At 43.4% G+C, this 25,146-nt stretch overlaps 1 protein-coding gene across 1 annotated transcript in view; it reads right to left on the reverse strand.

Annotated features, from left to right (window-relative positions):
* Positions 1 to 17,052: 17,052 nt before the first annotated feature.
* EIF2AK3 (eukaryotic translation initiation factor 2 alpha kinase 3) overlaps positions 17,053 to 25,146 on the reverse strand; it is an 81,739-nt gene continuing 73,645 nt past the window's right edge. Inside the window, exons 15-17 of the mRNA XM_049784910.1 lie at positions 21,681 to 21,782; positions 18,303 to 18,365; positions 17,053 to 17,297 (exon numbers count right to left, since the gene is read on the reverse strand). Coding sequence (XP_049640867.1) covers positions 17,091 to 17,297; positions 18,303 to 18,365; positions 21,681 to 21,782 — 372 coding nt within the window. The 3' untranslated portion in view covers positions 17,053 to 17,090. The remainder of the gene's footprint in view (positions 17,298 to 18,302; positions 18,366 to 21,680; positions 21,783 to 25,146) is intronic.

Consider the following 25,146-nt stretch of genomic DNA (forward strand, 5'->3'; position numbering starts at 1 on the left):
ATCAATTAGGGTTGGGAGGGGCGGCTATATGGGATGCCAGGGGGATCAAATTCAGGTCAGTGGCATGCAAGGCAAACACCCTACCTGCTGTGCTACTTCAGCCCCAACTTGATATCTTTACTATCTCCCCCCTCAATTACAAAAATTCTGTATGGAAAAATACCATAAACAAGATAAACTGGAAAGTAATTTGCAACACAAGTAACAAAAGCATCTTAAATGCCTCACACACCAAAAATGCAAAAGACAAAGTATGTGTGAAAAAACTATTTTAATGCTGATGTAGCAGGCACAGTTCTATGTGCTGTGACTACAACAAAAACAAAACCAGAATTTTTTCCTAGGTGGCCGGAGTGATAGTGCAACCTAACGGTTATAAGTACTTGCCTTGCACATAGCCAAGTTTTTCAATTCCTGGCATCCATTATTGTCCCTTAAAAACTGAACTCAGCAATAATTCCTGAGTGTAGAGCCAGGTGTAACGCCTTAGGACCACTGGGCTTGATACTTAAACCAAACTCCACTTCCAAAAATAAAATATTTTTTTCTTAGTTTGGGAAAATAAAGAAGAAAAGTAGAAAGTACGGGGAGACAATGTGAAGCAGCACACGGTTACTAGATCAGCTGGGTGCTCCTCCAAGCAGATCTCAATGAACAGTAGAGCAAAGCCCTGGAGGATAGCAAGCTTCCCTTAGATAAGCCTGGGAGACTGCTAAGAGCAGCAGAGGGGTCAGAGAAGTTCCCCAAGGGCCTTTTGCCTTAGGGTGAGGTATTGTAAAGACTCCAGCTTTTTTTTTTTGTTTTTTATTATTTTTTTTAGGTCACACCCGTTTGATGCTCAGGGGTTAGTACTCAGAAATTGCCCCTGGCTTGGGGGGACCATATGGGATGCCGGGGATCAAACAGTGCTCCTTCCTTGGCTAGCACTTGCAAGGCAGACACCTTACCTCTAGCGCCACCTCTCTGGTCCCGCTTTTTTCTTTTTTTAAGAGGAGTTAGCAACCAGCTGTTCATGTGGGCTGCATGATGCTCACTGGAGCTTGCTAAGGGGCAGAACTGATGATGTGCAGAGTCTGCATCTGATTTCTAGTTTGTGTCGTTGCATCGATCCCTGGAGCCACTCTGAGCCACAGATAGAATCTAGCAGGGGACCCTATGCCCACCACAACCATGTAGCTCTTCTGCTGCAAGTGGCAGGGTGCAAACTACGTTTCCTACTGTGTTCTGCTAGATTTGGGGGACTGAGTCCTGCTAGATTTTTCTCCTGTTCTCTTCTCTCTTCACAGGGAATCAGGGGAACCACCCCAGGTGGCTCTTGGGTGGCCATGAGATGCTGGGGATCAAACCCAGTTCCACCCACATACAAGCCATGTGCTCTACTCTTTGGGTCAGACTTTTTTGTTTTGTTTTGGGGCCACACCTAAGCAGAGCTCAGCGGTTATACCTAGCTCTTCTTTCAGGGATCACTCATTCAGGATTCAGGGAGACCATATATGGTATCAATACTCAAATCTTGGTTGTTTGATTGCAAGGCAAAAATCCTACTTGCTGTATTATTGCTCTAGCCCCTGACCTCTTTTTGTTTGTTTATTTTTAGGTCACACCCTGTGGTGCTCAGGGCTTGCTCCTGGTTCTGCACTCAGGATCATATTTGGCAGGCTCAGGTGACCATATGAATGCTGGGATCACCTGGACAGCCATGTGCAAGGTATGCACCCTAATTGCTATATTATCTCTCTGTACCCGCCCTGACATATTTTTAATTAACTTTTTTTGGTGGGGCCTCACAAGATGGTGCCCAGGAGGCTCAGAGGCCTCTTCTGGGGATTCTCAATGATCCAGGCTGGATTCAATACTAGAGTCAAGAATATGTTGCTGCTTGTGCTCTGTGCTGCCAGACATTACCCAGACACTCCAGCAGTACTCAGAGCACCCACTAGTGGGTCCCTGTCTGATAGTGATTGGAAAACATGCACACAGGCAAATAAATGCCCTACTCCCTATCCTATCTCCTCAGCTATAACTTTCACTTTTTGTTTTTATTTAATTTTATTTTTAGAAGGGTGGTGTCTGGGCTGCATATGACAGCACTCAAGGAACCATACATTGTGCCAGGAATTGAATCAGCATGAGCCACATTCAAGGTAAACACCTAACTCCCTTTATTATTCTTCCAGCACCGTTCCCTTAGTCTGACTTTTATTTGTATTTATTTTATTTTGTTGTTTTGGTATCACACCCAGTGCCATTAAGTTTCAGGGCTCATTCCTGGGGGTTTCAGGGGACCATATGTAGTGCTGGGATATTAAAGCCAGCTTGGTCATATGCAAGACAAGCATCTGACCTACTGTATTATCTTCCCAGAACCCTATTTGACTTTTAAGCATGAGAAGACCAGAAGTGTTCAGAAGATAATTAAAAAAAATAGTATGACTATGGCCTGGAGTGATAGCACAGTGGGCAGGGTATTTGCCTTGCACATGGCCAACCCAGGTTCAATTCCTGACTTACTAGATGGTCTCCCAAACTTACCAGGAGTAATTTCTGAGCACAGAGCCAAGAGTAATCCTTGAGTGCTTCTGGATATGGCCCCAACACCACAATAGGCAGAGAGACAGACAAACAGATCGACAGACAGACAGATAGATCGACAGACAGACAGACACAGATAGATAGATAGATAGATAGATAGATGATAGATAGATAGATAGATAGATAGATAGATAGATAGATAGATAGATAGATAGATAGATAGATAGATAGATAGATAGATAGATAATAGATAAATTTAAAAAAGCACGACCAGGGGCTGGAGAGATATCATGGAGGTAGGGCATTTGCCTTGCATACAGAAGGATGGTGGTTCAAATCCCAGCATCCCATATGGTTCCCGAGCCTGCCAGGAGCGATTTCTGAGTGTAGAGCCAGGAGTAACCCCTGAGTGCTACAGGGTATGACCCCAAAACAAAACAAACAAAAAATCATGACCAGATTTTGGTTACAAAATATTCTGTTGCATCAGCCTGAGTTTTCAGGATGGGCAGAAGGGAAAGACTTTGAAGAGCAGTGAGAAAACAGAAACCCACAAATGCAAACTGCTGGGACTTAATGCCTCCTGGTATTGATCGACTGGAGGCTCTTCGTCAGAGTGTCTGCTCTGGTACTCCTTCCAGAGTTTAGGAGCTGGGAGAAGAATTATAGCTCCCTTCAGAATAGCCCCTTCTCCATAGGAATTGCTTGGGAAGTATTAGCAGAATAAACACAGACTGGCTGCTTTTATCTTGGTGCCAGCCCAGAGCCTCAATTGGCTTCTCTCAGCAGCTTGTGTATGGCTACAGGAGCAGGGTTGAAATAAATCAAACACTTCACCTCAAGTGTATCAATCCATATAAATATGTAGATGAATTACACACGACTCCTGTTATAATGTGAATTCTGACCAGCAGGTCGGCAGTGGAACCTGGGACTCTGCATTGCTGCCAACCCCTTTCCCATCAAGCACACGATGAGTCTCCATATCTCAGCTTGTCATTTAGGAGCCTGAGAAGATGCTAATGTCTGTGATTTATAAGGACTAAAATATCAGAGGGAAGTTGGCATGATGGAACTGGGCCAGAATTCTATGCCACAGTCCAGATGAGAAAGTGGTGCTTTAGAAGAAATCTAAAGAGCTTTTAAATAGTAAAACCTAGGGTGACCACCTTTAAACATTTAACTCTTTAAGTCTTGGAAAGGTGTTCAGAGTCTGAGTTTACAGCCAGATGCCACTGAACACAGGGGCAGTTGTGAACCTAGAGCGCAGGGCTGGCCAGGTAAATCAAGCTCAAGGAACGGATCCATTCATTTGTCTTCCCAAATTCCAAGAGGACCTGCTGCCTCAGGAAGAGTCACATTCAGATTTATACAGAGGAAAATTCATTACATTCCCAACAGGAAACAATTGGCATTCTCAACACTAACGGAAGCCAGGCTTGTTTACCCCTTTCATGCCTCTGGTTACACAACTAGGGCCCCATTGATGCTACAGTTCATTTTACCCTGAGAAAAAAAAGGATATTGAAGGTTGAATTCTTCTTCTTCTTCTTCTTCTTCTTCTTTTTTTTTTTTTTTTTTTTGGTTTTTGGGCTACACCGGGCGATGCTCAGGGGTTACTCCTGGTTGTCTGCTCAGAAATAGCTCCTGGCAGGCACGGAGGACCATGTGGGACACCGGGATTCGAACCAACCACCTTAGGTCCTGGATGGTTTGCTTGCAAGGCAAACGCCGCTGTGCTATCTCTCCGGGCCCTGAATGTTGAATTCTTTTCATTCATTTACTTTCATTTGTGGTTATTATTTTTTCAGGGTGCTGTGGCTCACCTAGTAATGTTCATGACCTGTTCCTGAGTATTTTTGTTGTTGTTATTGTTGTTGTTGTTGTTTTGGGGGGGTCACACCCGGCAGTGCTCAGGGGTTGCTCCTGGCTCTACGCTCAGAAATTGCTCCTGGCAGGCTCGGGGGACCATATGATATGCCGGGATTCCAACCACTGTCCTGTATGCAAGGCAGGACATGCTATCTCTTTGGCCCTGACTTTTTAATTTTATATTATTTGAAAGGTTGAGAGCCACATCTAGTAATGCTCAAGGATGACTCCTGGCTATGCACTCAGGGCTTACTTCTGGTGGTGCTGCAATAGGGGCTGCATATGTGATGCCAGGGATAGAACCCAGTGGTCACATGCAAGGTGTGAGCCCTACCTGCTGCACTATCTCTGTAGAGGCTGCTACTGACTTCATGTTTGGGTCATTCCCCCTGAAGACAGATATCATGCAAGGCATATGCTTAGCCCACTGAATTATTTCTAATGCCCTCTTTTCCCTGACTCTGTGCTTGGGATCACTCATGGTAGAACTTGGGGGACCACATGTAATGCCAGGGCCAGCAACCTTATCTGCTGTAGCATGCAGGCAAGCTCCTTAACATAGTGCTATCTCTCTGACCTCCAGCCACTTTCACTCCCCCCCCCCTAATATTTGAAGTGACTGGTGGAGCACAACAGATAGGGTGTTTGCCTTGCATCTATCCAGCTGGCCCTGGTTTGATCCCTGGTATCCCATATAGTCCCCTGAGCACTGCCAGAAGCGATTTCTGAGCGCAGAGCCAGGAGTAACCTCTGAGCTCGCCGGGTGTGACCCAAAATCAAAATCAAACAAAACAAAAATAAGTGAAATTTATTGTCGAGGTGTGGCTCAGGGGCGGAGTGCAGTGCCTTGCAAGAGGGGTACCCTGGGCCCCATCCCCAGCACTGCCACCAAACAGCAGTGTAATTCACCCGTGATCAAGTTCTTTGAGCAGATCTTTAGGCTGCTAAAACTCAGCTTGCTTTGCTATAAGAAACAAACAAACAAAACAAAACAAAAAAACAGGGGCAATCATGTCTCCTAAGGTGTCTTGAGGACCAGATGAGACCCATAAAAATACAATAGCTAGAACAAATCTTGGCCCTGAGTTAGGGTTCCAGAAATGCTCCCAGCTTCCCTTTCCCTCTGCTCTGCATTTCCGAAATAGGCACTTGCCTCCCAGCCCGCTCTCCTGCAACGCCCCACAAATGGATTATTTGCTAGCCCACCACACGGTGACCTTCCCAAATCCAAGGCTCTCTCGGGGTAATCCCGAGCGCCCTTGGTCCCTGGGCCTCAGTCTCGCCTCGGTGTGTTGTCGCTCCCTGGTGGCCGGGGCGAGATCTTCTACGCCCCGCTCAGTGCACCGATCTGGCGCCGCTCCCCGGTGCGCCCCAACCGCAATCCAGCCCCCAGGCCCCAGCCAAAAAGAATCGGTGTCGCATCCTCTTGTCTTTGATCTCCGAACCCTCTGACCACGCTGCGCCCCGGCTCTCCGTTAGCCAAAAGTGGGACACTCGACTGCTACTCGGTTGACCTGCAAGGAGAGGGTCAAAGACTTGTAGAAAGGAATTTCCACCACTCCCCTCCCCTTTGCCCACACCCCTCAGAATGACAAAGGAGGTTTCTAAGCTGCTTTGATGACCATCTCTTCATATTTATGTAAAACATTATCCCCCAAACAATCACATTCCCTACCCTAGTTCATAGTCATATGCATATTCAAGTACCAACGTTTTTGCAGAAAAAGGTTTATGTGCTATTTCAATGACGCGACTGTGTTTCCTCCTGTTTCCTTCTCTTCTGCTCCTCCAGCGTCCAGTCAGATTTTTTCTCTAAGGTCTCCCTGATTACACTATAATCATGTTTGCATATATGCAGGCACTCTCCCTGCTGTTATATCTCTCCAGCCTTACTATATGACTCTTAAGTCGTAATCTTTGTAATAACGTGACTGATTATGCCCATTTTTAGAGCTGAAGAAACAGAGGTTATTGTTTCATTTGAAACCTCTGCTTACTGGCCAGGATTCATGATAAAATTATACTTCTTGTCAGGAAATTGTCACAGCATGTTATTTGTTGTTAAGGAAACAGATTAGAAACCTCAAGGGAAATTATCTGGCAAATAAAATAAAAAGAAAAGAAAAGAAAAAGAAAAGAAAAAGGACAAGACTTAGATTCCCAAGTCCAGTGAAGCCCTTTCGCTCCTGAAATATCATCTGGGACTGGAGCCATAGTACAGAGGGCAAGGTGCTTGCCTTGAGCACTGCCTGCCAATGCCTTCTGCCCCCCTGATCCCTGAGAAGAGAGTTGGGAATAAGCCCCAAATATTGCTGGTGTGACCACCCCCCAAAAAACCCACAATAATAATTTAATACTATTTTGATAATTCTATTGCTTCTTCATAGAAAAGACAGCACCAAAAGTAAGGGAGTGCAAAGGTTGTGAGAACACTTTCAATCCTTGTGTGGTATGAAAAGGGCACAAAGATCCTCCTACACTGTTGTAAATGCTATGCATAGCCTTCCTTTTTCTTGTCTTATCAATTTAGTATTATTCACCCGGAAAGTCATACATCCTTTGGATGAAGTCACACAATGAAAAGATAATGGTTATAGCATCCTTCTTCTTCTCCCCAAACTTCTTCTCCATTCTAGAGTGAGCCAGGGTGGAGCCAGGTATATATGGGCACTTCCAAATTTTCTTCTTCTTTTTTTTTTTTTTTTTTTTTTTTTGGTTTTTGGGCCACACCTGGCGGTGCTCAGGGGTTACTCCTGGCTGTCTGCTCAGAAATAGCTCCTGGCAGGCACGGGGGACCATATGGGACGCCGGGATTCGAACCAACCACCTTTGGTCCTGGATCGGCTGCTTGCAATGCAAACGCCGCTGTGCTATCTCTCCGGGCCCTCCAAATTTTCTTTTTCTTTTTTTTTTTTTTTTTTTTTTTTTGGTTTTTGGGCCACACCCTGTGACACTCAGGGGTTACTCCTGGCTATGCGCTCAGAAGTTGCTCCTGGCTTCTTGGGGGACCATATGGGACGCCGGGGGATAGAACCTCGGTCCGTCCTAGGCTAACGCAGGCAAGGCAGGCACCTTACCTCCAGCGCCACCGCCCGGCCCCCAAATTTTCTTGATGCCATGAAAATAAGTCACTTAAACAGAGAGTAGTTTCATTTCTTTACAATGGTTCTTTTCCTTCACTTCAGCAGGCAGATTTGTTCCATTTTGCTTAATCAACAACATTCAATAATTCCACTAATGGAACAATCACTGCAGTGTCCATGGTGGGACGACACTTTCACTTATTCAATCATGGCCTGAAGTATTTCTTCCAAAGACTCCATGAAAGGGAGGAGTCTTTTCCCTTCATTACTTCTCACACCAATCCTCTCCCTGGAACAGTCACCTCTGGTGATGGTGAGGATTCTTTCCCATAGGCAAAGGCCACTCTCTCTCCTGTCCAAATTGATCAGTTTCTTGCTGCTCCCACTGTGCAATCTTTCTCGTTCCTCCTTGGCCCCAAAGCCTTTGCATGTGCTGTTTCCCATGTTCTATTCATCCTTTACTAACCAGCTGAACTTTGGAAGGAAGCAGAGACAAAGCTACTGTACTGCTTCAGAGTGGGGTGTTCAGTGAGGGATGGGGGATGCAGGCCCAGTTGGAAGTAGCCCAGCACAAAATTACCCCTATTTTTACTGCTTTATTATTTTATCACTTATTTTCTGATACTGGCAATCAAAGCCAGGCTCTCAGGCCTGTGAAGTATGAGCTCTACACCTGAGCCATTGTCCACTTGTAGAATTTAAAAACATTTCACTGTAATGAAACACGTTCGAACTTGATACACTTGAACTTCACCATTTTAGATGGTACACATTTGCTGTGTTTGAGTTTGAAGTGGAACAAAGTTTTTTGTTGTTGTTGTTTTTGGTATTTGGGCCCACCCGGCAGCGCTCAGGGGTTCCTCCTGGCTCTATGCTCAGAAAGCACTTCTGGCAGGCTCAGGGGATCATATGGGATGCCGGGATTCGAACCACCGACCTTCTGCATGAAAGGCAAATACCTTCTTACCTCCATGCTATCTCTCTGGCCCCTGAGTGGAACAAAGTTTGTTTTTTTTTTCTTTTTTTTTTTCTTTTTTTTTTTCTTATCTTTATTTAAACACCGTGATTACAAACATGATTATAGTTGTATGATTACAGTCATGTAAAGAGCACCCCCCTTCACCGGTGCAACATTCCCACCACCATGAACAAAGTTTTTTTTTTTTTTTTTTTGGTTTTTGGGCCACACCCGGTAACGCTCAGGGGTTACTCCTGGCTATGCGCTCAGAAGTTGCTCCTGGCTTAGGGGACCATATGGGACACCGGGGGATCGAACCGCGGTCCGTCCAAGGCTAGCGCTGGCAAGGCAGGCACCCCACCTCTAGCGCCACCGCCCGGCCCCGAACAAAGTTTTAATCTCTGCTCTTAATTTCTGTTTGGGAGGAAAACGCAGAAGTGAGACGCCTAGTGGCAACTGCTGTAGTTGCAGAAAGAAGCCGCTTTGCAAAGCTAGTTGTGAGTTAAAGATACCCGCAGAATTCCTGATTGACTTGATTTACCAGAATCAAGAATGACTCCTAAGAATGCTGGCTGGAGCATGGCGTTTGGCAGCCCTCCGCCATGCCAAAGGCCTCTGTAACCAGGCCTAGGAAGGGGTGCGGGACATGGGTCACCCCAGCACCCCTCTACCTCCTTCCTCCGGTACTCCAGGGCTTTGCCTGGCCACATGGCTGGGCAAGCCAGCGAGGTGGGAATAGCAGCAGCACAATAGGTTCTGGCATTAGGACTTACCAGGGTATTTTTCTTTTTTTTTCTTTTTTCTGGTTTTTGGGCCACACTCGTTTGACGCTCAGGGGTTACTCCCGGCTATGTGCTCAGAAATCGCCACTGGCTTGAGGGGACCATATGGGACGCCGGGGATGGGTGGGGGGATTGAACCGCGGTCGGTCCTACACTAGCGCTTGCAAAGTAGACACCTTACCTCTAGCGCCACCTTCCCGGCCCCAGTATTTTTCTTATTAAACCTGTCCATTGTGAAACATTATGAAATATTAAGAGAAATATATGGATATCATTGTTTTTCATCTGCTTGTCATTATCTGAATGCCGTCCAGGCGCTCGTTTTATTCCTTTACTACCTCACTCCCATCTCTTTTTACCCCACATTTAACCATTTTTCTGTACTAATGATTTTTGTTTTGGCCAAGGTGGATTACATATCTTTCACAGTAATTTTTTGGGTGGAGTCTGAAGCTTCAGCAGGCAACGCATCACGGCAAGGTTCCATGCTGTAGGCTTTTTGGCCAAGATAAGGTGAAGATGCAGCTTCGGCTGCCCCCCACAGCCTTCTCTCTCTCCTTCCTCCCTGTCCCCAGGGTTATTCTGGACACCTGCTCAGGGTCCCAGCAAGTGGGTTCTGGTGAGGTGCAATTTAAAAGAGACCCCAGGCTTCCTTGTTCCTGCAAGGGGCTGGAAAGGGACTGCTGAACTTTCAACTTCCAGCAATTAGGAAGGAAACGCCTCTCGGGGAGTCAGAAGCTTCAGCAGGCAACAAGGGGAGGACATGGCTCCATGCTCTCTTCACTTGTCCAAATCACAGACCAAAGTGGTGTCTCGGAAACACCCCCCTCCCTCTTGACTATTTTTAAAACATAAAAGGGTGACGTGTATCTCCTTTGTATATCTCAGATATATTTCCTTAACATCTATTACTCTTTTCGAATATCCTCATATAGTGACAATTTGCCTACTGGATTTGTTATTTGATTGTTTGATTTTCCCCCTTTGAGATCTGTTTTATAAGCAATACTGGTAGAAGAGTATCTCTGTGTAGATTTCATGTATGTACCAAGTTACGGGGAATGTTGAACTTTATTTGTCGGCCTCCAGATGCACCAACAATATCTTGTGGCATTACTTCCTTTTGCATAGGCACATTAAAATGGAAAAATAATACATATGCAAACAAGTTCTTATCTAATAGAGATGGGAACACAAATTTGATAATGTAGTTAGGCCTTTTTTTTTTTTTTTTGGATTTTGGGCCACACCCGGCTTTGCTCAGGGGTTACTCCTGGCTGTCTGATCAGAAATAGCTCCTGGCAGGCACGGGGGACCATATGGGACACCGGGATTCGAACCAACCACCTTTGGTCCTGGATCGGCTGCTTGCAAGGCAAACGCCGCTGTGCTATCTCTCCGGGCCCGTAGTTAGGCCTTTTACCCTGAACATTGGCATAATGATTTGGCTCAGGCCTCAGAAGAATGGGCATCCTCCACACACACACCTGAACAATGGATACCATCTATGGAAACAACCACAATTGTCTATAACATTACCAGGATCCAATCCTCTATCAGGGAAGACCTACCACTGCTTTGGTATTGACTTACTCCAAAGAGTACTCCCAACACCCAGGTGACTCAGCAACAGTCTGCATGCAGGGCAGATCACTCCGCATTTAATGGTATGCTGAAACTAAAGGATGGTCCACATCAGCCTGACCGATGAAAGAAATACACAGAATCCAGAGTCTTTAAATATAAGAATCTGATACCAACAATAGCTAAAGTGTGAAAAAGTTTCACTGGGACCTTGAGAATGACTGGAGTTGGACAGACTGGTATGCCTGGAACCCAGGGTCGGTCTTATGCCAATAAACTTCTGTGGTGAGGCCTTTTTGTAATCAGGTCAAGGATTTTTTTCCAATTTCCCCATTTTTCTGGACCTATGCAAACAACGGTGATTGCCACTATCACACCCTTACTATATTTTTTTACTCTTATCCTTTAAGGAAAAAAAAATACAACTTACTGAACTTAAAAACAAATAACTGTAGTAGAATGCCTGTCTCGAATACAGGCAGGGGATGGGAAGGGGGGAAGGGGTAATGTTACACTGGTGAAGGGGGGGGGGTTCTGGTTATGACTGTAACCCAACTATGATCATGTTACTTAAATAAAAAAAATATATATTAAAAAAAAAAAAGAATGCTGGCTGGATCGAAGATTTCCTCTTCTTCTTCTTCTTTTTTTTTTTTGTTTTTGTTTTTGTTTTTGAGTCACATCCGGCAGTGCTCAGGGGTTACTCCTGGCTCCAGGCTCAGAAATTGCTCCTGGCAGGCTCAGGGGAACATATGGGATGCTGGGATTTGAACCAATGACCTTCTGCATGCAAGGCAAACACCTTACCTCCATGCTATCTCTCCGGCCCCAGGTTTCCTCTTCTTTGAGAAATGTAATTTTTCCTGAATTTGCCGAGGGAAAAAGAAAGCCGCTCGAATCATCAATACCACCTTCTTTTCTGATTGCTATTAGGAGGCAAAGGGAAGTAGGAAGCAAGTGGAAAGTTTTCAGAATTTCTATGGTCCTCTTGACCGCTAAATCAGCAGTTGTCTTCCTGGAAGGAAGAACTTGGAAGATATGCATGTGCTTGCCCATGTGGCTCCTCCCAGATCCACTCTTAGGCAGCTCAGTGGCCTAGGATGGAATGAACTCCAGTAAAAGATGAGGAGGAGGCTTGAACAAGGGTGTCAGGCCCTCAGTCAGGTGGGTGCTGAGTCTTCATCCCATCCTTGTATTTAAATGAGAGTATCAGTTCCTCTTCACCTAAAAAGATTCCCAGGATTTGGTTTGGAATGATAGTACAGCAGATTGAATGGGCTCTTGCCTTGCACATGGCCAACCTGGGTTCTATCTTCAGCATCCCATCTGGCCATCCAAGCACTGCCAGGAATGATTCCTGAGCACAGAGCCAGGAATAATCCATGAATATCACCAGGTATGGCCCAAATACCAAAGAAGTAAACATTAAAAAGGTTCTTATGTTTCAGACATTTAGTGTTTTAGCTTTATCTTCTGAGTCACACTAGTGGTGCTCAGGGCTCATTCCTGACAAGTTTGGGAATTTTCTGGAACACTGGGATATATATCTGGGTGGGCGGCATGTGAGGCAAACAAATAGTCCACTGTACTATTGCTCAGGCTCTTGAAACACTTATGGTTTTGTTTTGTTTTGTTTTGTTTTTTTGGTATTTTGGATCACACCCGGCAGTGCTCAGGGGTCAGTCCTGGCTCCACGCTCAGAAATCACTCCTGGCAGGAATGATTCTTTTTTTTTTTTTTTTTTTTTTTTTTTTGGTTTTTCGGGCCACACCTGTTTGATGCTCACACTCCTGGCTAAGTGCTCAGAAATCGCCCCTGGCTTGGGGGACCATATGGGACGCTGGGGAATCAAACCTCGGTCCTTCCTTTGGCTAGCGCTTGCAAGGCAGACACCTTACCTCTAGCGCCACCTCACCGGCCCCCCGAAGAATGATTCTTAAGTAGATAGCAGGAGTAAGCCCTGAGTACCACCTGGTGTTTCATAACAGAAAAGAATGTAGGTTGAGTAATCATGATATTAAAAACATAAGTGTCTCACCGGAGAGATAGCATGGAGGTAAAGCATTTGCCTTGCATGCAGAAGGTCAGTGGTTCAAATCCCGGCGTCCCATATGGTCCCCTGAGCATGCCAGGAACGATTTCTGAGCGTGGAGCCAGGAGTAACTCCTGAGCACTGCCGGGTGTGACCCCCCCCCAATAAAAGAATCATTCTTGGTGGGATGATAATATGTGGTGCTGCTAGGGATCAAACTCATGGGGTACATACAAAGTGAACCCCTTACCCATTATGCTATTGCTCTAGCTCCACTCCTTATCTATTTTTGGTCAATGCTGATCACAATGACAGGCAAATTTCTTTTCCTCTTCATTCTGCTATGTTGGTGCAACACATTATCCTCTCCAAACTCTACTACACAAAACAGGCATTCAGTGCAGATTTTAAGCTAATATTGTTGAAATTAAAAGAAGGTTCACACCTACCTTGGGTGATACTAACTATTGAGACTGACTTGGATGAGGATCATTGGAGGCCTGAGAGTGATGAGTGTTATTAAGTACAAAATACATGTGGAAGTAAAGCAAATGCAGGCCTGATTCGATCTTGGAACAAGTTGCTAATCTTTAGGCAACTTGGTACAAGGAGATGGACCAAACTCTGACTAGGAACTGAAATGCCAACATTTTGGTGCCAGATCTGATCTGGCTAAATTATATTTATTTATTTTGGTTTTTAGGTCACACCCGGCAATGCTCAGGAGTTACTCCTGGCTCTATGCTCAGAAATTGCTCCTGGCAAGCTCAGGGAACTATATGGGATGCCTGGATTTGAACTACCGACCTTCTGCATGCAAGGCAAACGCATTACCTCCATGCTATCTCTCCGGCCCCTGGCTGAATTATGATAATCAAATATGAGTCGTTTTCTGGACCTGAGTTTCCCCATAAATAGAAAAAAACTGGTCAGGCTAACTCTCCTGGATGTTGAGAGAGGACAGAGGATGTGCAGCAAAAACTGATGCAATCCTGCTGAGAGTGAAGAGGAAAGGAAGAAAAGGGCTGCAATAAGGACAGCTAAGCAATGAAACAGATAGCAAAATGGCCAGGAAGGAAAAAATGTCCAAGAGGCACTGGAAAGTGGTTGTGACAGAGACAAAAGCTTGCTGCCTGTTTCCAGCTTCAAACCACCTGGAAGTGTGTGTAGAGCCATTATTTGTCTGCACTTTGCAAGTGACCTTGTGTCTTTTCGTCTTTGGTTTTGGGGCCACATCTAGTGGTGCTCAGTGCTTTCTTTAGGCTCTGCACTCAGCCATCACTTCTAGTAGTGCTGGGTGGGAGGGGGGTAGTGCTTAAGAGTTGCTTGGAATAAAATTTGGGTTGGTTGTATACAAGGCAAGTGCCTTAGCTTCTGTATTCTAGCCCAGTCATGTCTTTTGACGCTTAAAGATTGTGTATGTTGGCTTGGGACACACCTTTAAGGGCCTGGCAGCCCAGGAGGATGCATGCCTCCACTTGGCACAAATCAGACATGACTCCAGTGAGGCTTCCCTTTATGCATGGTTCTCAGGTTCCCAGAACCTAGCTTAAGGAGACACTGAGCAAATGTCTCCCTAATGATAGTCCATTAATTTTTGAGACTCTGTTCTACAAATCTTTGAGAAATAACAGATGCTACCTGTTTGGGATAAGATTTTCATTTGTGGGCCCGGAGAGATAGCTCAGCGGCGTTTGCCTTGCAAGCAGCCGATCCAGGACCAAAGATGGTTGGTTCAAATCCCGGTGTCCCATATGGTCCCCCGTGCCTGCCAGGAGTTATTTCTGAGCAGACAGCCAGGAGTAACCTCTGAGCGAGCAGACAGCCAGGAGTAACCTCTGAGCAATGCCGGGTGTGGCCCAAAAACAAAACAAAACAAAAAAAGATTTTCATTTGTTTTTGGGTACCACCCATGGTGCTCAGGGGCTAGGCCCAGCTCTAAACTTTGGGATCACTTCTATCAGTGTTCTAGGGACCATATGAAGTGCAGGGGATTACATAGAGGTTGGACACATGTAAGGCAAATGCTTTAACTCCTATATCTCTCTGGACCAGGTTTTTATTTTTTCAATAACATAACATTATTTTACTGAGTGAGGATAGTAATTCTGAGAAAGTAACATGAGAGAGAGAGAGAGAGAGAGAGAGAGAGAGAGAGAGAGAGAGAGAGAGAGAGAGAATCACCAAAGTAAATTTATGCCCCAAAGAAGAATATAGGCAATGAGAGAACACTACTAGAATAACTTTTTTGTTTTGTTTTGTTTTGGGGTCACACCCGGCAGTACTCAGGGGTTACTCCTGGTTCTATGCTCAGAAATCGCTCCTGGCAGGCTAGGAGGACCATATGGGGTGCCGGGATTCAAACTACTGTCCTTCTGCATGAAAGGCAAATGCTTTACCTCCATGCTATCTCTCCGGCCCCTACAACAACTATTTTTTTTTTTTTTTTTTTTTTTTTTAGTTTTTGGGTCACACCCAGCAGTGCTCAGGGGTTACTCCTGGCTCTATGCTCAGAAATCGCCCCTGGCAAGCACAGGGGACGATATGGGATGCTGGGATTCGAACCACTGTCCTTCTGCATGAAAGGCAAACGCCTTACCTCCATTCTATCTCTCTGGCCCCTAGAATAACTATTTTTTTTTTGTTTGTTTGTTTTTTGGGTCACACCCAGCAGCGCTCAAGGGTTACTCCTGGCTCTATGCTCAGAAATCACTCCTGGCAGGCTCAGGGGACCATATGGGATGCTGGGATTCGAACCACTGACCTTCTGGATGCAAGGCAAACGCCTTAACTCCATGCTATCTCTTCGGCAGAATAACTATTTTAAATTAACATTAGTATTTTTGTTTTTTGGGGCTGCTTGGGGGCCACATCCAGCAATGTTCAGAGCTTATTCCTGGCTCCGTGCTCAGGAAGCCATATGGGGTACAAGGGCTTGAACGTGCGTTAGTCATGTGCAAAACAAGAACATATCCATTATATTATCTCCCTGGTCCCTTAGAATAAGATTTCTTTTTGTTTGTTTATATTTATTTAGGTCACACAGTAATGCAGAGGGTTTTCTCCTGACCCTGTGATTAAGGATCACTCCTGAAAGAACCGGAGGACTATCTGGGGTTCCAGGGATCAATCTTAGGCCAGTTGCATGCAAGGCAAGTATCCTACCTATTATACTATTGCTCTGCCCATAAAATAAAATTGCTTGATTATAAGGTCTGACCTTTCCTAGACATGTTATCCTGTTTTATAAATTAGAAAATTTGAAGTTAATTACCCCCAAATAAGTCACACACAAATATTTTAAAGTTTTATTAAATGATTTAGACTTGAAAGAAGTCACAATAGTTAACACACTTAAGTGTGTCCTGTACACCACCAACCCAAATGGATTGAGTTCAGAATTTTTATAAATAAAAAATAAACATATTTACAGTGAAAAATAAAAACATGTTAGCAAGTTAGGTGATTAAACTTATTTATAATCAGTTTTGAGAAAATACCAACCTACTAGATTATGAGATATAAGACACTTAAAATTTCATTAGGTTGAAGATGTCCCAAAATTGAAGAAGTTAGTTGTAATATATAAATCATTTCTTACTACACCTTTTTTCCTCCTCAAATCAGAACTTCTGACCAATTTACACCAAAAAAAGCTTCATTTTCCCTTTGTTGGAGGTAAAAGTATAAAAAGCTCAAAATTTCCCTAGAACCTAAGGAATAAAGCTATTTAATGCTATGAAAGTCACTATAAAACTAGTTATCGACATAAACAATTATGCAATTTGTGCTACGGATCCTCCAGGATAGAGCAGATCCCTAATTTACCCACCAGGGGCAAAAATGGAGTCAGCTTTTTTGGAAATCAATTTCAAAATCACCAAATCTCTAGGAGGAATACTCCTAGAATTATAAAGTTGCCCCATGTAGAGATTTTCCTTTTTCTGTACTATAAAAATATTTTTGTTTTCAATCTCTCTATTTTAGAGATTGCTTCTATCTCCCTCTGCAAAAGGTGGGGGTGAGAAAGCTCAGTCAGCCAGTTTCAAGAGACCAACGAAGAATATGGACACCCCCTGAATAAGGGGTAAGTCCTCTCCTTGAGTAGAGCAAAAGTCAAGTGTTAGCTCCTTTTAGGTTAAGCCCCCAAAGTCCAATTAAACTGAACTTAGCAAAAGTTGCCCAAAACAACAGTGAGCAAAGGGTGAGGAGCTCTCTCTGGTTCCCAGGGGGGCAATGAGCACAACCTAAGACAAACTGCTGGGCAAAGGGCTGTGGGAGATGCTGGACTGTCTGGAATGTTTTGTTCCTGAAGAGCTTAGGGAGCGAGATCTTTGTCTGAGCACTGTTTTTCCCGGAAACTCCAAATCCTCAAAGACTGCATTTTCAATGATGTCTGTAGCTTCTGGCCGTTCAGTGGGTGAAGGGGAGAGCATGTCTTGAACCATTGCATGCTGAAATATAAATATTGTTTTGTGTTAAAAAAGGCCAAGCTGAAATTTCTAAATCAGTAGGCAACCTTTTTCTTTCTTTTCTTCCTTCCTTCCTTCCTTCCTTCCTTCCTTCCTTCCTTCCTTCCTTCCTTCCTTCCTTCCTTCCTTTTCTTTCTTTCTTTCTTTCTTTCTTTCTTTCTTTCTTTCTTTCTTTCTTTCTTTCTTTCTTTCTTTCTTTCTTTCTTTCTTTCTTTCTTTCTTTCTTTCTTTCTTTCTTTCTTTCTTTCTTTCTTTCTTTTTTGGTAAATATTTTAAGGTTGTAAGCCAATTTCTGACCAACTTCTCAAATTGGTCACAAAAGTACAAAAGCAGCCATAGATGTTATGTAACCAAAAGGCCTTAAGTTTCAATAAAACTTTATTACTAAAGTAGGATACAACTAGATTGGATATGAGTCAGTCTGTCAACCTCTACTTCAAAAAAAATGGGCCATTTGCAGGTAAACTGGTTGTATTCAATTAAACAATTAAAGGTCACAAATTATATCCCTTGAAGTATAGACATAATTTAAAAATAAATATTAGGCTGGAGAGATAATTCAGCAGTTTAGGTTTTCTGCAAGGAGTAGACCTGGGTTTGATCCCAGAAGTCTTGTGCTCTGCCACTCTGGTTCAAAGCCAGAACATGCTCTGAACACAACTAGAGGTGGCCTGAAAACAAAAAGTGATATAAAAATGTTAAAATTAGTCTTAGAACATCATTTAAAGCTACAACTGTCTTTGCTCCTTAGTCACCTCCAGAATTGACTCTGGTGCATAAAACTGGGAGCGACCCCTGAGCATAGTCAGGAGTAACCCCCAAACAAACAAAACTTAGGCAATCTGATGCTCTATCCTCTATCCTCTATCCTCCTGGACCCATGGCTTCCTCATCTCTGTGAGGAGAAAACTCACATGCTGCCTATGAAGGGCCCTGCATGTTTTAAATGTGATTCTCAAAATAATAAAAGGTAAGTCTTAGGCATACCTCACGAGGATATTTCTGAGTAAAAAGTGTTGGAAATCTGAGATTTCTTACATCGGTTAAGATCTAAAAAGAAATAAAAGTGTTATTATCTTTAAGTTAATTTTGACATGTAAATCTATTTAAACAACAAAAAAATTTTTCTATCTTCTCACAGACCAAGAAGGTTGGCTATTAAACAGACAAAATATTTATCAGTAGCTTTTCCTGACGTGACACTGTGCATATAAAGTGCTCCCTGAGCATGGATATTCACACCATTAAATCATCAAAATCTAGGACCATCATTCTGCAACCTTACACTTCTTTTTTTTTTTTTTTTTTGGTTTTTGGGCCACACCCTGTGACGCTCAGGGGTTACTCCTGGCTATGCACTCAGAAGTTGCTCCTGGCTTCTTGGGGGACCATATGGGACGCCGGGGGATCGAACCGCGGTCCGTCCTAGGCTAGCGCAGGCAAGGCAGGCACCTTACCTCCAGCGCCACCGCCCAGCCCCGCAACCTTACACTTCTAACATTTCAGTACATTTTCAGGCTTGTGTCAAAAATAATACAATTATTTATGAATGCATTAGTGACATTTTTCTTCCCCCCCCCCCCACCCTTTCTCCCTTCTTACTTATCACCATGCTCAGGGGACCATATGAAGTACAAGGGGTGGAATCTGAGTTGTTTGTGTGCAAAGCAAATTCCTTAAACTTGTACTATCTCTCTAGTCCTCACAATTACTAAGCTTTTTCTGATCCAGCTTCCTTATGTATGATAACATAAGCAACATAAGCAAATGTTCCATTCCCTTACGACGATAACACGGCTCATCTTGTTTGATTGTTTTGACATGTAAATGAGATAATTCAAGCAAACTAGTACAGTGCCTTCATTGCTTTTGCAATGATGACAAAAAGGTATTTTGAAAAGTGAAATAAAGCAAGTATTGAAAGCTATAAGGTGAAGAAAAATTCTTAGTTTTGTATAAAAATTAACACCTGTACATCGGCCAATTATAGATGAGGATGAAATTAGATCCGCCCTGGACTTGATCTTTCATATATTCTTGGGAACCTATTGAAAGACATGTTCTAGCAAAATAAATTATGCAAGAATAAAAGGGAAATTGAGGCCAGAGAGATAGCATGGAGGTAAGGTGTTTGCCTTTCATGCAGAAGGATAGTGGTTCGAATCCCGACAGCTCATATGGTCCCCTGTGCCTGCCAGAGGCGATTTCTGAGCATGGAGCCAGGAGTAACCCCTGAGTGCTGCCGGGTGTGACCCAAAAACTAAAAACCAAAAAAAAAAAAAAAAAAAAAGAATAAAAGGGAAATAAAAGTAAAGTCTAGGAAACAAGGACTCTAAGCCAGGCTAGTAAAGAAGACTTAGTTGGGTCCAAATAGAAGGTCCTGTGTGGGCCAAGCCACATCAGGCTAGTCTAGGACAGTACTTGCAGGGTAAAGATCAAAAGGGATTTGTTTCTGAACCCCAGCTTTCTATTCTTTTTTTTTTTTTTTTTTTTTTGGTTTTTGGACCACACCCAGCGGTGCTCAGGGGTTACTCCTGGCTGTCTGCTCAGAAATAGCTCCTGGCAGGCACGGGGGACCATATGGGACACCGGGATTCGAACCAACCACCTTAGGTCCTGGTTCAGCTGCTTGCAAGGCAAACGCCCCAATGTTTTCTTTTTCTGGGGGGAGGGGTCATAATCGGCAGCGCTCAGGGGTTACTCCTGGTTCTATGCTCAGAAATCGCCCCTGGCAGGCATGGAGGACCATATAGGATGACCATCTTTCTGCATGGAAGACAAACACCTTACTTCCATGCTATCACACCAGCCCCAGTCCAATGTTTTTTTATTGAAAGTTTCTACAACTGACTGTTTCGGGAGTGCTTTCTCATACCTCTTTAGTGGTAAACTGTCAGTGCTGAAAAGTGTGTGGAATTAAAGGAGCCCCTAATCACTGCTATTGGGACTGTAAATTGGAAACTAAGGAGATTTCTGTGAAGAAGAGGAAGAAGAAAAAGAGATTTCTTTTTTTTTTTTTTTTTTTTTTTTTTTGGTTTTTGGGCCACACCCTGTGACGCTCAGGGGTTACTCCTGGCTATGCGCTCAGAAGTTGCTCCTGGCTTCTTAGGGGACCATATGGGACACCGGGGGATCGAACCGCGGTCCGTCCTAGGTTAGCGCAGGCAAGGCAGGCACCTTACCTCCAGCGCCACCGCCCGGCCCCAGAAAAAGAGATTTCTATGAAAAACAACAAAATGGTTTCTCAAAAAAGTAAAAACGGGTTGGAACAATAACACAATGGGTAGGATGTTTGCCTCGCATGCAGCCTATCTGGGTTCAATTCCTGGCATCTCATATGGTCTCGAGTCTGCCAGGAGAGATTTCTAAACACCGAGCTAAGAGAAACCTCATGAGCACTGCCATGTGTGGCTCCAAAACCAAAAACAAAAGAAAAAAAAAAGGAAACAGAATTGCCATAAGATGCAGCAATTATATTACTAGTTTACTATCCAGTGTGTGGAGAAAGGAGGTACATGTGCACAACAGGACACTACTCAGGCATTAAGAAGGATGACTGGCAAAAAAAGAAAAAAAAAAAGGATGACAGCTCCCTTCTGGTTGTGATGGCAGAGCCCAGACCTGAACCCAAATATAAGGCATACTAGCAGTGAGCAGTCAGTTCATTATCAGTGAGCTATAACTGGGCCTATTTTTATTTTCTTAACAATATTCTTTGATGCACTGGATGTGGATCCCAAAAATAAAAACACCACCTGAACCCAAATATAAGGCATACTAGCAGTGAGCAGTCAGTTCATTATCAGTGAGCTATAACTGGGCCTATTTTTATTTTCTTAACAATATTCTTTGATGCACTGGATGTGGATCCCAAAAATAAAAACACCACCTCAAGAACCAAACAAAAAAACAAAAAAACCCTCATACAAATCAGCACCATTGTAACCATGTTATCTAAATTACAATAAAACATTAACTGAGTACAAGCTTTGTTGTGATAAGTTTAAGGAACAAAGAACAAACGATTGAAATAAATAATTTTTAAAGACTGAGTTTCAAAATTCTCTTTAGCTCACAGAATCTCTTCCATTTCCAGTTAAGTCTTCAGAAGTTAACAGTAGGCTAGCTTTCTATTAAAACACTGTCTTGGGGCTACTGAGTTAATACAATGAGAAGGAAGCTGGCCTTATACACAGCCAACAGGGTTCAAGTCCCCAGCATCCCACGGGAGTGCATGCCCAGGATTACATCCTAACACAGCTGGGTGTGGCTCCAAAACAGGAGGGGTGTGTAAAATAAAATAAAACAAAACACTTTGTTTTGTAAATCTTGGGGCTTTCTTTTTTGAGGAGTGGGGAAACTTACCCTGACTCTCTCCATCTGGGTGCCAAAGGGATACAACAGTTCAAACAGAATGAGGCCTAAAGAAAAGATGTCCACTTTATGAGAGTAGCTGTTTCCATGAATCTGAAATCCCACAAAAAGAAGAAAGATTAGGAAAAAGTTAACCTAAGAATTACAATTGATACCATGGCATTACTGAATCCCAACGTTGATTTACTCATTTCTTGGTTTTAAATGTAACTGCAGAGGTAAAAATGTTAGCAAAGAGTTAATAATATCTTCAGCCTCTTCCACTCTCTAGTGGCAGGGTAATTAAACTACTCAGCATTACAGAAGGCAAGCCAGGCTATAGTTCTGAGATATGCATCAGTAAAATAGGCCCAGCAGAAACCCGGAGCCTTGCAGTGTGTTTGAACCAGCAAGAGCAGCTCAGTAGCCCCAGGTGAAGTTTTTCAAAGGAACACTATCTAAAGCAAATCTCTTATTTCTAATCATCTTAGTCCTCACCCATTTTTATGAGAAAATCTTCATTACTCCAAACCACTAATCAACTGTGGTTAGCCCTCATTATGGCACTTAATTATGGACTATTTGGCATTCTTAGTTGTATTTTTTTCATGCCTATATTTCTTATTCTTCACAACTAGATTATAAAGTCCTGGAGGGAAAGGAAACTTGCTTCTTTTGTGTTGTTACATCCAACTCAGAGCTAAGTATAGAGAAGGTACTCCATAAATGCTTGTTAAAATGAACAAATGAATTACAACCTTACTCCTCGATTACACAAAGCCGCATTCAAATTAAAAGTGACCTCCTGGGACCCAGAAGAACCCTTTTATTTGTGAAAATTACTTCAGGCAGGCACATAACTTGACATTTGGCAAAAGGACAAAGCAGCACATCAGCACATCACTTGGGGAATGCGCCAGTGCAGCATTTCTAACGGGGGATCAGGAGGGAGTGGATCAGAGCCTTCCGGCCTCCACAAAAATGCTTGCCACCAATATCCCTGGGTTCCTCCGGAAAGAAACTGGCTTCTAGGGTTAGAGTGTCAGATGGAAAATGTAGGCTTAGACTACATCCTCCCCACCCTCCCCTTCTCTTATCCCAGGACTTAGGAAGTATTCAAAGAAAATATGTTGAAAAACAACTGATGGGATATTGTGAAAAGCAGTTTGGGAATAAATGTTCATTCCCTTTTTTTTTTTTTTTCGGGCCACACCCATTTGATGCTCAGGGGTTACTCCTGGCTAAACGCTCAGAAATTGCCCCTGGCTTGGGGGGACCATATGGGACGCCGGGGGATAGAACCATGGTCCTTCCTTGGCTAGCACTTGAAAGGCAGACACCTTACCTCTAGCGCCACCTGGCCAGCCCCTGTTTATTCCTACTATAGTAGTTACATTTAATTTTCTCTCTTCCCTAGCAGGGACAGAAACATGAACAGAGACCTTAGATGGGGAGGGTTTACCTATATGATGATCCTAAAAACAATCTTAGAAGGAAGTAAAATATTGGAAACAAATGCTGAGGCGAGCCAGAGAGATAGCACAGCGATAGGGCCTTTGCCTTGCACGCAGTGAACCAGGAAGGATGGTGGTTCGAATTCCAGCATCTCATATGGACACAGATCCAGGAGTGACCCCTGTGCGCTGCTGGGTATGATCCAACCCCCCCAAAAAAACACAAAAGAAAACAAAAACGAAACAAAAAACAAAAACAAAACCCCCACAAATGCTGAATAAGTCATTTAATAGAGAGAATGCTAAACAATCAAAAGAGAATCTCAACTTAGTCCTATACCAGTTCTTCACCGTTGGGGAGTGTATTTTCCCTTCCCATATAGGAAATACTTATATTTTAATATTGCATTTGAGGAGCCAAGGTGATAATACAATGGATAAAGTGCCTAGCAACAGGCTAACACAGGTTCAACCCCGGGCACCACTTATGGTCCCCTGAGCTCTACTTGAAGTGATTCATTAATGCAGAGCCAGGAGTAAGCCCTGAGCATAACTAGGTATGGCCCCCAAAACAACAAAATTATATATTAAGTTTGACATTTTACAGACTAGAATTCCAGTTTTGTTTCCCCAAAATAAGGTATGTATAAATATGCAATATATGCATAAATAGACAGAGGAAATAACTAACTCGTGACACTGTTTTAGAGATAACTTTTTAGTTGATTCCTATTCTTTATAATTTTTATATTTTTGTATTCCCTATATCAAGCATGGATTAATATATAACGAGAAAGGCATTATTACATTCATTTTAAAGAAAAAATTAGCACCGTGAACACATTAAAGAGTGACCTTTATAAAAATATCTTTTTATAAGAAATGGGACTAAGCAGAAAATCTCAAAGGAGCAGAACATAATAGAAACTTTCAGAGTTTAAGTTGATTATTTTACCACTCTGAAATACTCAAAGTTGGCTTGTATTTTATAGTAATTACAACCAGGAACAAAGTAATTGTAGTCTCTGCTCATTTATTCCTAGAAGGAAAATGAGAGAAAATTAAGAGTTTTGGAAAATAGATATTTTAAAATATCTTTTTTGTTTGTTTGTTTGTTTTGGTTTTGGGGCCATACATGGTGATGCTCAGGGGATACTCCTGGCTCTGCTCCCGGCTAGGGGAACCACCTGGGACACCGGGGAGCAAACCAGGTGTGTCCTGGATCTGCTGCGTGCAAGGCAAATGCCCTACTGCTGTGCAATCGCTCCGGCCCCTTTAAAATATCTTAATATGGAGCCAGTGGCAGTGCCTGAGCTTGCAGCTCCTCCTGCAGTCCACAGAGCAGAATGCAAAACCCCTTCCGCATGACACTTCTCATTCCAAGCTCTTGGCAATTTACTGCAATGCATACTGATGCTTACTATCACTTTGTTTTGTTTTGTTTTGTTTTTGGGTCACACCCGGCAGTGCTCAGGGGTTTCTCCTGGCTCTATGCTCAGAAATCGCTCCTGGTAGGCTGGGGGGGTGGGGAGGAATTATATGGGATGTCGGGATCCAAATCACCGTCCTTCTGTTTGCAAGGCAAACACCCTACCTCCATGCAATCTTATTGGCCCCTACTATCACTTTTCATTCTTTTCTTGTTTTTGTTTTTGTGTTTGGGCCCACAACCCGTGACACTCAGGAGTTACTCCTGGCTGGCTATGTGCTCAGAAATCGCTCCTGGCTTGGGGGAATCATATGGAACACTGGGATTAGAACCATTGTCTATCACTCCAGCTCCCAATATGGCAAATATTTTAATATAAATCCTGATTTAAAAAAAAATCTCTTCAGGGCCTAGAGCAACCTGGGTTTGATCCCTGGCATCCCATATAATCATCAGGAGTGATTCCTGAACTCAGAGCCAGGAGTAACCCCTGAGCACCACCATATATAGCCCCAAACAAACAATTTTTTTCCTCTTAAGGTCATACCCAGAAGTACTCAGGGCTTACCCTGGCTCTGTGCTCAGGTATTACTCC

The sequence above is a fragment of the Suncus etruscus genome, chromosome 12, assembly GCF_024139225.1.
Source record: "Suncus etruscus isolate mSunEtr1 chromosome 12, mSunEtr1.pri.cur, whole genome shotgun sequence".
Lineage (NCBI taxonomy): Eukaryota > Metazoa > Chordata > Mammalia > Eulipotyphla > Soricidae > Suncus > Suncus etruscus.